Genomic DNA, 15,379 nt, shown 5'->3' on the forward strand with positions numbered 1-15,379 from the left:
ATAAAGATTTAAGTTTCCAGTAATGTGTCGATATTTGCACAAAAATTTCTAAGATTTTGTGCTTAAAGTAAACAAATTCACAATTCTAGCACATACCATTCAATAGTTATCATTTCATGTAATTGTAATTGTAAGAGATTCATCATATGAATGATGAAAACTCATCTTGATATCTAAGGAGGTAATTTTAAGCTCAACATCCCCAGTCTAAATCGTTAGAAGTTGTTCCTACTTAACGAAGTTGGAGATTATCAGTAAACTCATCCTTCACTGGGACCAATGAAACTCAAGTTATTTCTCAGGGATAATAATCTTACTCCCAAAGTAGTTTTAAGAAGCCCAACGACCTTCCATTTTAGGCGGAATTCCAGAAAAAAGGTCCTCTTCACTTGCTATCTGTATATTTTTTAATTGTCAACAGCTTCCTTTGTTCTCTTGTACTCCCCTCCCCTCTCCAGCCCCTCAAAATCAGAGCTGCATACGCTCAGGTCTCCAGGCTTTTACAATGCAAACCTGATCCAGATAAGTTTTTTTTTTTTTCTTGGGGGGGTCCAGATACAAACTTAGTTATAAGCCAAATTTGTTCTACAATTTTAGAAAGAAACTGTTACCTTTTGACTGTTTTTGCCAGTCCACCCAAATCTTTTCCCCTTTCCTCTGCCAATCGGAAAAGGCTTGAGGACTAGACTATTTGCTGCCAGCTTTTAAGAGCAGCCAAGTGCTTTTCTGTTTTTTCCCAAATTCCCAAACCCTTAAATCTTTTGTTAACACAGTCAGTGCAAGGGGATTACAATTTTCATGTCCCTTTTGTGGGCTTTGATTAAAGTTCTTTTAAAACTGCTTTACTATTCTATCCCAACAAATTTCACTGAACTGATTGAGTATTCTCATCTTCTCACTCCTAGTCCATGCATCCCTGCTACAGTCAGGAAATGGGGGAGGGAGGGAGAAAGAGAATGAGATTCTCTTTACTCTATGTAGTATCCTCCCAGAGGTTCATTAATTTAGTTGGATTTCTTTCCAAATTACACACAAAGAAAATCATTTATCTCATCACTGACATTGTATATTGATCATATCATACCCATATAAGGCTGCCCAATGTGAAGCAATTAAATCCAATAAAGAAATTACACTCAGAGAGCATTTATTTTATGCTGAGCACTTTTGCAGTCTGGAAACCACCAATTGCCAAGCTCCCCAGTGACTGCTCTCCACGATTAGCTAACTTTATTTCTGTAGCCCCCAGCTTGGCCAGAGCTGGGGTCCACAGAAAAAGTTAGGCCTTTTTCCCTTTTAAGGCAGGAGCCAAGAGCATCTTCCCCAGTGTTCTAACTGAAGCTCAGAAGTTCTTCTCACTGGCTGCATTTTAAATCTTTCCAGGAAATAAAATCTAGCTCACAGAGCAGGCATGATGCAGACATTCTGCAGAAACACCCAGACAAAAATTACATGGAAGAGGGCCGTCCCTTCCCCACCCAAATAGCAATCTCTCCCCAAGTGCACTCTCTGGTGGTGTGTTAGATTTCTGCTCTGAAGGTTTGGGTTTGGACTTCTCCTTCCCCTTTCCCTGCTGGGGAGAGCAGCTGCATTCTCATGGCATGAGATCCTATAACACACAGAGCCTCTCACCTCGGACCCCTTAGCCCTGAGGGGCTGGCCCATCCAGTATCTTCCAGAGACACCCTGCTCTGTGCCAATTATCAGGACTTCCTTCTGGCTCACTAAGTGCCTCTTACCCAGAGATTGCTGCTTATCAGCAAATATGTCCAGGTGTAAAGCAATCTCCTGATTTCCTGAGGTACAGAGTCCAAGGAGAGGACTTGACTGTGAACAAGGAAACTTTCTTCATCACCAAAGGAACTATTAACCAGAGAAGTGGTACAAGCTTTGGGTCATTTTAATAAATCTTGTGTTCCATCTCTGTATCAAATTTTCCTTTCATGCCTCTTTTGTATGAAATAATTCCTCCTTTTTTAACCTTTTCCTCCCAATGTTGATTTTTAGACTTACTTCATAATATTTAATCCAGCCTCAACCTTTGTTTCAAAGCACCTGGTAATGATGATCGCCCTAAGAATAATACTGGTAACACTTTTATTGATTAGAATTATTCATTTAATGTTTGAATTTAATGAGTCCCTTATAATTGGTCTCTAATGTTTTCTCTATATTTCTTCTGAACCTTCTATATCAAATTTTCATTTTAATTCTGATATTATTGTCACAAATATATAAAAGGCTTTAAGTTTATTAAATGTCAATTTTTTAAAATGAAAAATTAGGGGGCAGCTAGTTGGTGTAGTGGATAGAGCACCAGCCCTAAAATCAGGAGGACCTGAGTTCAAACCTAGCCTCAGATACTCAACATTTCTGGCTGTGTGACCCTGGGCAAGTCACTTAACCCCTATCCTGTCAGCAAATATATATATATATATATATATATAACTTTGCTGGTACATTAAAATAAAAGCAAATAGAAAAACGAAGTAAAAATCAGAACCCAACTATATGTTGTTTACCAGAAACACAATTATAAGTGCGAGATAGACAGAGTTAAAATGGAGAGTGGTAAACAATTTACTGTGCTTCACTTGATGGAAAAAAGATGGGAATAGCAATCATGATATCAAAGAATGTTAAGGCTAAAATAGATTCTATTAAAAAAGATAAATACAGTAGGTATATTTTGATATGAGATAATGAGTTCTGTACTGAACTATATGTATAATGGAAACTGATTTTTATTTTATTTTATTTTTTAATAATAACTTTGTATTTTTGAAATACATGCAAAGATACTTTCAATATTCACCCCATGCAAAGCCTTGTGTTCCAAATTTTACTCCTCTTTTCGCCACCTCTTTTCCCTAGACAAGAAGTAATCAATATTTGTTAAGTATACGAAATTCTAGAAACTAACTTTTAAACAGTTAATGAATTATAGATATTAATACATTAATAGTGTGAGTCTTTAATATTTGGCATTGAGAATGGTAAATCTAACTAAAAGTAAATAAGAACAATGTTAAGGAAATGGATAGAAATTTAGATAAACTAGATATGATAGTTATCTGGAGAGAATTGACTAGAAATAGAAATAAATAAACCATTTTTTCTCAGCACATTATGATACCTTTACAAAGATTTACCACTTATTACAATATAAAATTTCATACTTAAAATCAGAAATATTGAAAATATCCTTTTTAGATCACAATGCAATAAGAGGTACATTTAATAATAGACCACAGAAACATAGATTCAAAACTAATTGGCAATGAAACCACCTAATCTTGAAATATGAGTGGGTAAAAGAAGAAATCAAAGAAACAATAACTTGATTTAAGGAATACCATCATGAGACAACATGCCAAAACCTGTCAGATACACGCAAAGCAAGAATCACAGGAAAATTTATTTCCTTAAATACTTGTCTCAATAAAGTAGAGAAAGAACAGACCAATGAATTGGGTCTTCAATTAAAACAGAAAAAGAGCAAACTGAAAATCCCCAGTCATATTAGCCAATTATTTATTTTAATTATAAAAAATAGAGAAGGAAACTGCATCATTCATACTAAAAACGCAAAGTGTTAAGCTACTACTAATGAAGATGAAATGAAACCAATTGAAACAAGTTATTTTGTCCAATTATATGTCAATATATTTAGTAATTTAAGTGAAATGGCAGCATATTTACAAAAATATAAATTGCCTAGATTAGAAGTAGAAATAGAATAGCTACAGACACACACTTTAGGTATATATGTGTGTTTGTATATATGTATAAATAGTTTTTGCCTTTAATTTTTTAAATAGGTACTTTATTTTTTTGAATACATGCAAAGATAGGTCTTAACATTAACCCCTGTAAACACCGTGTTCCAAATTTTTCTTCCTCTTCCTTCATCCCCCAAATAGCAAGCCAACTGATACAGGTTCAACATATGCAGTTCCTCCAAACATACTTCCATATTCATCATGCTGCATGAGAAAATCCAGGTCAAGAGGAAGAAGAAAAAAGCAAACAAACAAAAATCACAGCGAATATGTGAAAATACTATGCTTTAATCCAGACCCAGGGTCCATAATTCTGTCTCTTGATGCAGATGGCAGTTTCCATCACAAGTCTATTGGAATTTCCTTGAATCACCACACTTCAAAAGAGATAAATCCATCACAATGGATCATCCCATGATTTGGTTGTTACTGTGGACAATGTTGTCTTGGTTCTGCTCACTTATCCAGTGGCGGTCCATGCAAGTCTGAGTTCAAATCTAGCCTCAGATGCTTCTTGGTTTTGGGCACCTGAGCAAGTCATTGAACCTCTGCCTGCCTTTGTTTCCTGAAGTGTAAAATGGGTAAGTGGAGAACACATTCCTCCCAGGTGTATTGTGAGGATTAAATTTTTTTTTTTTTATTCTTTGCTGAGATAATTGGGGTTAAGTGACTTGCCCAGAGTCACACAGCTAGGCAGTGTTAAGTGTCTGAGACCAGTTTTGAACTCAGGTCCTCCTGACTTCAGGGCTGCTACTCTATCCAGTGTGCTACCTGTCAGTCCCTAAATGAGATGTTTTGAAGGGCATAGTACAGTTCCTGGTATAATTTTGTTGTTCAATCGTATGACCCTGTCTGGGGTTTTCTGGACACAGATACTGGAGAGATTTGTCATTTCTTTGATATTTCCTTTTACAGGTGAGGAAACTGAGGCAGAGTTGAGTGACTTGTGCAGGGTTATATAGCTACATTCTCAGACTAGATGTGACCTCAGTTCTTCCCATTCCAGGCTTGGAGTTCTGTCCTTTTTGGATATCCAGCTGCCTGGTATACAATAAGCACCTTATAAATGTTCATTGTCTAGAGTTCACATCTTAGGTATCCACATAAATAATGGAAGGGAATCCTGATTTTCCTCCCAGGGAAGGGGAAGCTGCTACTGGGCTTGGGGCAGAGGGCTCCTTTCAAGGGCTGCTGTGTCTGAAAATCTTGTTCTTAGCTCAGAGTGTAATCTCTACACTGCTGGTGTGGGGGGTGTTTGTCATCTCATCTCCTAACTCCTGCTCGTCCCCAAGGGCCCTCTGGAGCACCAGCCTGAGAGGCTCCCTCCTCCTATTCCCTTGTCTGCCCACGAAGAAGTAAATGAGGGGGTTCACACTGCTGTTCACACAGGCCAGGAGGTCATAGAGCCAATAAGGTACCAAATATATATTGAAACAAATTTCCAGGAAATCCTCGACCCCCATGGGCAGGCCGCAGAGCAGGAACACGAGGACCGTGAGCAACACCAGGAGGTAGAGCCTGGGGGGCCGCCGGCGCCGGGAGCTGCACTGGACCCTCAGCAGCAGAGTCAGGCTGGACAAGCACATCACACACGTGAGGAGGACGAGCCATGGACCCAGGCTAGTGATGAAGGTGACAAAATTATGAGAAAAACTATCTGGAAGAACAAAAGGTAGTAGCCAGAACATCCCGGCCAGAGCCCAGAGCCCGGCGCAGACCGCGGCAGATGTGTGCTTGGGGCGGCGACTTCGGTACCAGAGCGGGAAGAGCGCGGAGAGACAGCGCTCGGTGCTGATCGCGGCCAGGAGGCTCAAGCCCGCGGCATAGAACATGTATCTGAAGAAGAACAGAATTCTCCGCATTGAAAAATCAAAACCATATTCAACAACTCCCACTATAGAGTTCAGCAAGGAGCTACAAAGGAAGAGGGCGTCGGCCGCCGCCAGGTTGAGGATGTAGACGGAGAAGTGGTTCCTCCGGACTCGGAAGCCCAGGAGCCACAGGACGGCACCGTTCCCTACCAGCCCAAGCAGGGCAATGAGCAGAGGGAGGAGGCTCATCCAGCCATAAAAGTCAAGGCTTCCAGATGAACTACCACCTTTACTCTTCTGCGTTGAATTGTCAGAACCAAATCCTGCATATTCAGGTGTGGGGAACACAGTCATGTTGGGGGGTCCGCGCTCCATGAAGCCCTGCTCCTCTCAGACACCCTGCGGACACAGAGACATAGAAGGACATCAGGGAGTTTCCCGGCTATTTATGCCTCTCTCTCCCTTCAAGGCTCCTCTTCCTCACTGCCTCTTTCTCGGATGCCCCTAGGGGGCGCTACAGTGCATAGGGGTATGGGTCTAGGGAAAAAATGAATTATAATCTTGTCTTGGAAACTTACTAGTGAGAAAAATCACTATTTAACTCATATTAATAACTAATTGTTCAGTTAGGGTTAAGACTTTCCCTTCCTATTTCCTCCTTCAGAAACCAGTCCCTTGTAGGTTATTCCTCGGTCTCTCAAGGCCATTGCTGATGCATGAATTTGCTCCAGTCCTTGAGGTACATGACTTTTCATCACGAAAGAGAAGCTTATGTAGGAATTATTACCCGATCATTGTTCGTGGTTCATTGGCTGGGGAGAAATGGACACCTTTGTCCAGGTACCTGGAGTCAGCTAAAGCTCCTCATGCCCTCAACAGGTGGAGAAGAAAGCTCTTGCCCAGCTCCTGGTCCACCCCTCGGGGATTGTTGGTTTGTACCTTCAGATATAGCCTTCTTTCTAAAGACTTTTTAAGAATTCACTATTCTTCAAATGTATCTTTGGCTTCCAGCCAAGATCCTGATCTCAATGTCTTATTTCCTAGCCATAATTAAAAACCGAGTATTAATACGACCATATTGTCTCCAGGACGTGTCATTACTTCCATTGGCTGTGTAACCCTGGACATATTATTCAACATTTGTGTCCCTCAGGTTCCAAATTGCAAAATGACACCAAAAAGAGCAGGAACCTCACAGAGATCTTTAGATCAAATGAGACGACAGTATTTGTGGTGTGCTTAACATTGTGCCTAGAACATGAGTAGATCATTAGAAAAAGCTGATTTCATTTTCCCCTTTGCGTCTCCCTCTTGTCATGATGTTACAGAGAGGTATAGAACTGAGTCTTTTGGAGAAGATGGAGGTACATGTGTCTCCCCTTTCTTCTCTGACCACACTCAAATTCACCCTTTGTTTCCCTCTCTCTTCTCTTTCTTTAGTAAATGGGGGTTTGGCTTCCTTCTAAACCCAGTGTGGACAGACCTAAGGGTGGGCTGAACCACTTCATTTAAAACAATGGACATTTGGTAATATATTTGATGGATGTATGCATGTCATTTTCTGTTTCTTGACTCTTTGATTAATTCATAAATTCATTCATCCTATTAGTTATTTACATTTAAAAATATTTATCAATAACTTTTCCTTGCACATAATTTATATTGTGATATATGCTGTCCCCCATAGAAAATCAATATTTTAAAATCAAAGTGAATGGGAGTAGTGAATCTTCCTTAGAGTCTATAGGGTAAAGTAGGTCAAACCTTAGATCTAGTTTTCAGGAAGTAGACAGCATTGTTGAACATTAATCAATGGTTACTTCCTTTTCAGTCCATTCAGTGTATTTAAAAATTAACAGGAAAGAGGAAGTGTACCCTTGTCTTTTCTTCTATATAATTCATTGGCTTTTTCTGTCATGTGCCATACACCATGCTGGACTGTCCAGTTGATGTGTTTGGAGCTCTTCTTGCAATGATGGAATAAATGCTTTCAATTTGTATCTGAAGAGCATGGAACCAGTCACCCCGCACTTTGGCAGGTTCTGTCCAGTAACTGCCTGGGAAGAATCTGGGTGCCCCTGGTACTCCCCAGCATGGTGATGTGAGTTGAGAAAGCCAGTCAGTCTCTGCATTTGGTGAGCCCACCATTCTCTGTTTCAGTTGTGGATGTGTGTTAGCTACCTAATTTATGACAGAGTATTTTCTCTCTGCCCAGTTTTTAACTTGTAAAGAGAAACAGTAATGATTGTTGTGAAGATCACATGATTGCAAAAAGTGCTTAGCATGAAACAAATTGTATATGAAATTGCTATATTGTATATGATTGCTTCATATTTAATAACTTTATGTGGGTTCTTAGATGTGACCAACATACAAAGTCAATGTAAAGATTAATGATATTTTTTGTATGTGTACAGTAATTTGGAAAGAAATTCAACTAAATTAAGCCTTTCCCAGGACTAGGAGGAGAGTGCATAGAGGAAAGAGAGTCTCTTTCTCTTTCTTCCCCCTTCCCTTCTTCCCTGACTGCAGCAGGGACATTTGGACAAAGGGGTGAGAGGAAGGGAAAGAAAATATATTCACTGAGTTCAGTGAAAGTTATTATTTGAGATATGATAGTAAAAGCACTTTAAAGGAGTTTTAATCAAAGCCCACTAAAGAGATCTGTAAATTGTAACCTCTTTGTATTGATTGTGTTAAGAGAATATTTTAAGAGTTTGCGAACTTTAGGAAAACAAAAGCAGTTAGATGCTATCGTGACAACACTGGCAACAAATGTCCTGCTTTTGAGTTGTCAAGAGTCTGACGACTTCTAAGGGTCCTTTCAGCTCAAAAACAAAAACAAAACTGACATCTTCACCCTTTCTTGGACTACAAAAGAGAAAGCAAATTTGTGTGAATTGGAAAATAACCAAATGGCAATTCAGTTTGTCTGGAAATTTAATTAGGATTTAGGGAATCTCATGAAGTAAAGTTAAGTGAAATTTAAAATCCATTCTAAGTTTTAAGAATGGTCTTGTTTTCTTGAAGAAAAGAAATGAAGGGGGATCTTCTATTTACCAGAGCAGTCATTAGAGATCTTAATGTTAGCAAATGTTTCCTGATAGCAAGCCTCAGTTTTTGTTAGGATCTTCTAACCATTCTTCTTTGTTGTACCTTTGGGGTTAAAATAAGAAGACTAATTCTTCTTTCAGGTGACAGATTTTTAAAGAGGAGCATCTTGATAGCACAGGGGATAGATTACCAACTCTGGACTCAGGGGGACCCGAGTTCCAATCTGCCCCCAGACATTTAACATTTAATAGGTGTGTGAATCTGAACAAGTCAAGTAACCACAATTGTCTTGCCAAAATAATAATTGATCGATATTTAAATACTAAAGTAGAGCCTTTCTGCACAATACCCAATTAAAGCTACATCCTGAGCATAGAATTCCTATCAATAATAATGTGTGAAAAACACATTATTTTAAGAGAGACAGTTGAAATGGATGACATATCATTGTGATGAGGTTTAGAGTGGTCTAGATTCCTGGTGCTCTAGAGATTAGTGGCTATGAGAGAATTATTAAGAATCCCCATTAAATCGGCCACAGGTCTCAGGAGTGAAAGAATTCACTCATTCCTGAATATTAGTTGCAAAATGAAAGTTTATTGTTATTTAGAAACCAGTTTACCCAGAGACTGACTTCTATGGTGGCAGATCTATGGAAAATAGAGTTTTGCACCGAGAATGCAGTTCTCAGTGCACAGAAAGTCCTGGCGGCTGAGTGAGCCATCAAGATCCATCTGCAAAAACTTTAGTTCGTGGAAGCTCATTATATTGGGTATCTTAGTTGGAGTTGGGAAGCCCAGCAGATCAGAACCAGTGGGGGCTGGGCATCCCAAGCAAGTCAGAATGGGGTCAGGGACAAGCCTGGATCTCCTATTGGAATTCAAAGGGATGCTTTTGACTAGGAGTTGTAATTGAATCAAAGGCCCTGGCAATCTGGAAAGACAAATTGTCTGGGAGGATATGCCTCAGCCAGAAGGGGCTGGGAATCTGAAAGGAATCACAGATCAATAGGAAATACAGTTTCTTAAAGGGACCACAAGTCACTTCAATAAGACTTTAAGTTTTTCATCAGAAAGTTATCTGTGTATATCCTTTGATCATTTATCATTTGGGGAATGACTTGTGTTCTTATCACTTTGACACAGTTCTTGATATATTTTAGAAATGAGGCCTTTATCAGAAATACTGGTTGTAAAATTGGTTGTAAAAAAAAAAAAAAGCTTTGTGCTTCCCTTTTAAATTTTGTTTGTGTTGGTTTCGTTTGTGCAAAATTTTTTAATAAAATATAATCTCAGTTATCCATTTTGCACTTCACAATGTTCTCTAATTCTTCTTTGGTTATAACTTCCTCCTGAATGGAATTTCTTAGTTATGGGAAGGCTCTATTGATGTCTCTGCTCACTCTGACCTTTTATAATTCTCAGAAGACAAAGTGTTTAGAGGGAAATGGTTTCCTGGAGTAAGCAAAAGGGGTAGAAACTGGAGAAATATCTTGTCTGTTAACCTGCTTATAGATAAGTTAAAAAAAGCCCTAAATTCAGATTATTCACTTTTTGGGTCTCTAGATCTTACAGTATCTCTTCCACCTCCCTGTTAAACTAATTTCTCTAATCAGAAACAATCAGACCAGGAAGGATGGTAGAAGCATAGACCACAAAGTCAAAAATGAAATAGGAATTGTTGTTGAGATAAGAAAAAGGGGAAAGAAAGGGCAGGTTAATTTACTTTTCTATCTATGATCCCCTTAGAGTTGCTCCAGAGACTCCCTCTATCAAATACCATATTCCCCATAAGTGACAGGAGACACCTGCCCTTCTCTCTTCTCCTATTTCTATCAGGGACAGGAGGAACAATGTTCCAAAGACAATGAATATCAATTTCTTGGGTGACTGACCTGGAGATGATGCTCTTTTCTCTGGTCTTGACACTGTCTGCAGGATCTTCTGTTCTGAAAATGAGGCCACAGTAAGTGAGGTCAAGAGTTTGGAGAAGTCTTTGTGGTTTCCTGTGCAACAGGATTTGCCAGTCAGGGCACAGAATTATTGGAAAATGGTCCGTCATGGAAGATAATCTCAGCATGCTGATTGTGTTTCTTTTCCTCTGATGCCTTGTGATCTAGCTGCTTCCACTCCATAGGACCAATGAGATTAATGCTCTAAAATTTCACACCAATTTTCTTTTTGCTATTTTTAAATTTATGGAATAAAACAGGCATTTACATAACATAAAACAATAAAAAGACAATTGTACATAAAATGTGTACTCTGTACATACTTTTTTCCTTTCAAATACACAATGAACTTAAGTAATTTTTTTATTCCCTCCCTCTTTCCCCCAACAATGGTTGTCATTAGACATAGGTGTGTGTGTATATGTGTGTGTGTGTGCATAAAATGATCCTACACATGCATCTATTTATCTGATTTTTTTTTTTTGGATGCTGATAATGTCTTTCTTCATATGTTCTTAACAATAACTTAGGGTGATAGAAAAAATTCCTCATAATTGTTTTTAAAACAAAGTGCTATCATTGTATCTAGTGTTCTCTTGGTTCTGCTCATTTTGTTCTTTGTAAGTTTTGCTATATTTTTCTAAAGTCATAGGGCTCATCATTTCATTGTAGGACAGTAGTGTTCCATCACCATCATATATCACAATTTGTCAGCCATTCCCCAATTGAAGGGCCTCCTTGCAGTTTTCAGTTCTTTGCCACCATAAAGAGAGCTACCATAAAAATTCTAGAATATTCTTCTTCCTTAATTATCTTTGGAAATAGAACAAATAGTATTGCTGAGTGAAGAGACACAGGCAGTTTACTAAGTGTTTTAGCTTAACTTAAGATTGCTCTCTACAATCTTTAATCATTTTATTATAGAGGGCCAGGAAATAAGAATCCATTCTAGGTCTTGAATCTTACAATAACCTGGCTCACCAAAACTCCCTTTTCTTATTGAAATTTCTTGCCAATATAATAAATGAATAATCTAGGGACTGAAACAAAATGCAAATACTACATTTTGGATTAAAGGCAAACCTTTAAAAACGGCCCATAATATCTACTAAAGTCATTTGGGAGAACGATAATTGAGACAAGGGTATGATAAACTTTTCCCTGATGTATATCTCAATTATTTGCATTTCTGTCTAAGTAACCAAGATCCAGGGCTTAGTCATTTACAAATCAGTAGAACTTGTTTGTTAGAGAAAACTATTGGAACTTCAAAGAGTGTACTTTGTATCAAGTCTGTGAGCATTTGAGGTATATATATTTATCTCCCTGATTAATAAACTTTGAAGAGTTCATAATTCTAACATCTTTGCCTGGCCCTGAAATGTTTTCATACCCTTGATTCACACACTATGGGAACTGGATTCAACATTTTATAATTCCACAAACATTGAGTATATCCCAGTTTTTTCATGTCTTTTCCAACTTTTGTCACTTTTTCCTTCTATCATTTTACCAATCTGGGAGATATAAAATGATATCTCAAGATTCTTTTAATCCGTATCTTGCCAATCAAGGCTGATTTAGAGCATGTTTATGTGACAATAAATTGTTCGGATTTCTTCCTTGGGAAACTGCCCGTTCATATCTTTGACCATTTATCAACTGAGGAGTGACTCATATTGTTATAAATTGGACAAAGTTTTCATTACAACTTGTGGATTTCTCTTGATCTTATTTTTATTCACAATCCTGTTCCTTTATCTTCCCTCCTTACTCTCTTATTCCTTATTTTACCTACTCTCAAATGCCTTGCCTTATCTTCTTTCCCCACCCTCCTAATTTTATTTTATACATCCTTTTGAAAATCCTTTCCTCATCCTCTCCCAATTTTCTCACCTCTCTAAGAGTTCATAAGACTTCGAAAATTTTCAGATGTATACTTTGTCTCTTCAACGAGATGAGAGAAGGTTCCAACATCATCTGCTCCCCACTTCCCACCTATCTCTCTGTATCAATTCTTCCTTTCATGCCTTATTTTTATGGATTAATTTTGGTTTTTTAAAATAATCTCACCATACAAAACTCAGTCACAATCTTTCAAACTACCTTAGGAATGATAACAGTTTTAAGACTAGTGATAGCATGTTTATATACCATGAGTAAATATATTAACCCCTTCTGGTACTTTAAAATTAGCCTTTAATGATTTCCTTCTATTTCTTCCAGAAATTTTATATCAAATTCCATTTATGTAATAGATATTTTTAATCAGAATTATACCCACCATTGATTATTCTTGGATACAATCCTGATACTTTGTTCTTTGAAATATTATGTTCCAAAATTTACCATCTTTTAGTATAGAACCTGCCAGGTTTTATGAAATGCTGATTATTTTCCCCAGTTGTGTCTCAGAAATGGTGAGGGGTCACCATTTTGAAAAAAAGCTGGAGAGATCTCTAGGAGCAAAGTAAAAGTTTATTGTACTGTTCTTGTGACACCCTCAAGCAGTCAATGAAAGGGAGGAAGCACCTTTTTGTACAGGATTAACACTTTAAATAATCCCTAAAGCAAATAATCCTCCCACCACTGACCCTCATCCTCATTGGCTGAGGGTCTTACATTTCTAAACTGAGGAACTACCCAAGAAATTGAACTTGGCCAATAAGTACATAGTTGCCCATATTAGATTGAAATAGGGAGAAAATGATGTCATGGGAGTCTAGCAGAAAGGGGACTTAAGTATGCCATTGAATCAATGCTCAAAGACCTTCAGGCCTACTCCAACTCTCAAGTAGATGAAACCTTACTCGATTTTCACAACTGTCTTAAAAGATCTCACCTCATCTCATTCACCAGTATTTAATTTTTTTTTATTTTTTATTTATTTATTTATTTTTTGGTTGTTGTTGCTTGCAATATTTTCTATTTTGTATGGAAATTTTGAAACAAGGCTATAACATTACTGTAAATTTTCTTTATAGGATCTCTTAGAGGGGATGATCAGTGAGTTCTTTTTATTTCTACTTTACTTTCTTATTCTATAACTTTTAGAAATTTTCCTTAATAATTTCTTGCAATAATGTACCCAAATTTTTTTTTATTATAACTTTTGGGTAGTCGGACAATTCTTATGTTGTCTCTTCTCAATCTGTTCTCCAGATCACTTCTTTTTCTATCAGATTTTCTTAATTTTTTAATCTTTTAACACAATTTTATTCCACTTTCCCAAATCTAATTTTCAAGGAGTTGTCTTCTTCCAGCTCTATCCACCAGATTTATGGATTAGAAATGTGTGGACTAATAGGGTGCAAGACCCCCTTTCCAATTCAATTAATTAATCAGAGATATCATCAGGTACAAAGAGAATTTATTTAATCCCTGCAGGGAGAGGCCCAGACACACACACACCTGGGAGCTATCACATTCTTCCTTAATTTGTTCCTGGAACCTGACTTGCTTCTGGTTTGTCCAGGATTTAAAAGCAAAAGACTTGAGCCTTCTCATTGGATAGACTAACAGGGTATAACTATCTTTGATCAATGAGCACTAATGCTGGCTGCCTCCCACAGGTCATGTCACTTCCTGCAACTTCCTACATCTCCAGGTTCAAAGTACATTCTTCCAGAGAACAAATGACCCCTCAAGGTGCCAAAGTTATGGGAACAGGGATCATGTGACAATGCTGAGAAATACTTCATGATGAGTCCCCTTCAGAAAGATGGGTGTGCTCACTGAGTCAATACGGAGAATAATGAAGCCCTTAAATAGATAGGCATTGATAAGGGGTCACCATCCTTCAATATCTTCAGTGCTGAGGAGAAATTGACCCATGGAGAGGAAGGATTGAGATGAGTCCAGCTGCCCAACAATGACACCACTAACTAACCCGATATCAGCAGCCTCTGAAAATCCCAAGAGAAAGGGGTTTTGAGTAAGTGCTGGATATTCAGAAGGGGTGAAGGGAAAGAGACCTAAAGGAATGGGGACACTTTCAGAGATGGAGGGTGTCAGGGACAAAAGGAGCAAAGCAATAGTTCCTTTATGATCAAATGAAATAGTGGCCTATAATTTATGGAGCAGGTCACATTCTAGTAAGTGGCTAAGGGTCTCAAGGACTGAGACAAAAGGGTGAAAGGTACTGCTCATACCATAAAAGGGGAGAGAGGTTCTGAGATATAGGCTGGAATGGTCTTCTTAGCAATCTCCCCAGATGAGATACACTCTTGACTCTGGGGGGAGGAGAGTGGGGAAAGAAGCCCGGTTTAACACTGAGAATGTGGCACCAATGTCAACTAGAACAGACCCTTCTTGGCCCTGTATGAGCCAGGAGCCACTTTCAACAGGAGTCAGCAGCACGGTGGCCTGAGTATCCCCCTCCTTGTGCCAGCCCTCCTGCCTCCCTCCCTGTAGGTGTATCATGCTGAGTGCCTGTCCATTTTTTTTTTTTTTTTGAGGCAATTGGGGTTAAGTGACTTGCCCAGGGTCACACAGCTAGACAGTGTCTGAGACCAGATTTGAACTCAGGTCCTCCTGACTTCAGGGCTGGTGCTCTATCCACTGCGCCACCTAGCTGCCCCTATCATGCTGAGTGAAAGGGGATAGAGTGCAGGTCCTTCAGGGTTGTCTGGGGCCTTTCTCTTTTCTTTGCAGCATCTCCTCCAGCTCCCTTTTACATTCTTTCCTCCCATGACTTGGTTTTCCACAAGTAAAACAAAATCATAGTAACATGTTTGATTTTGATGATACAGAGTAGAGACAATAAGAAATGAAACGCTGCC

The 15,379-nt window shown here is 38.5% G+C and overlaps 2 protein-coding genes across 2 annotated transcripts in view; both read right to left on the reverse strand.

Moving 5' to 3' along the window:
• Positions 1-2,760: 2,760 nt before the first annotated feature.
• The window catches only part of LOC127540233 (mas-related G-protein coupled receptor member X4-like), a 142,092-nt gene continuing 129,473 nt past the window's right edge, over positions 2,761-15,379 (reverse strand). Inside the window, exon 2 of the mRNA XM_051964841.1 lies at positions 2,761-4,328. The gene's annotated coding sequence lies outside the window, so the exon portion shown is untranslated. The remainder of the gene's footprint in view (positions 4,329-15,379) is intronic.
• Positions 4,336-15,379, reverse strand: part of LOC127540228 (mas-related G-protein coupled receptor member X2-like) — a 121,460-nt gene continuing 110,416 nt past the window's right edge. Inside the window, exon 2 of the mRNA XM_051964836.1 lies at positions 4,336-5,992. Within this exon, the coding sequence (XP_051820796.1) occupies positions 5,000-5,968 (969 nt within the window). The 5' untranslated portion in view covers positions 5,969-5,992 and the 3' untranslated portion in view covers positions 4,336-4,999. The remainder of the gene's footprint in view (positions 5,993-15,379) is intronic.

The sequence above is a fragment of the Antechinus flavipes genome, chromosome 6 (genome assembly GCF_016432865.1).
Source record: "Antechinus flavipes isolate AdamAnt ecotype Samford, QLD, Australia chromosome 6, AdamAnt_v2, whole genome shotgun sequence".
Classification (NCBI taxonomy): domain Eukaryota; kingdom Metazoa; phylum Chordata; class Mammalia; order Dasyuromorphia; family Dasyuridae; genus Antechinus; species Antechinus flavipes.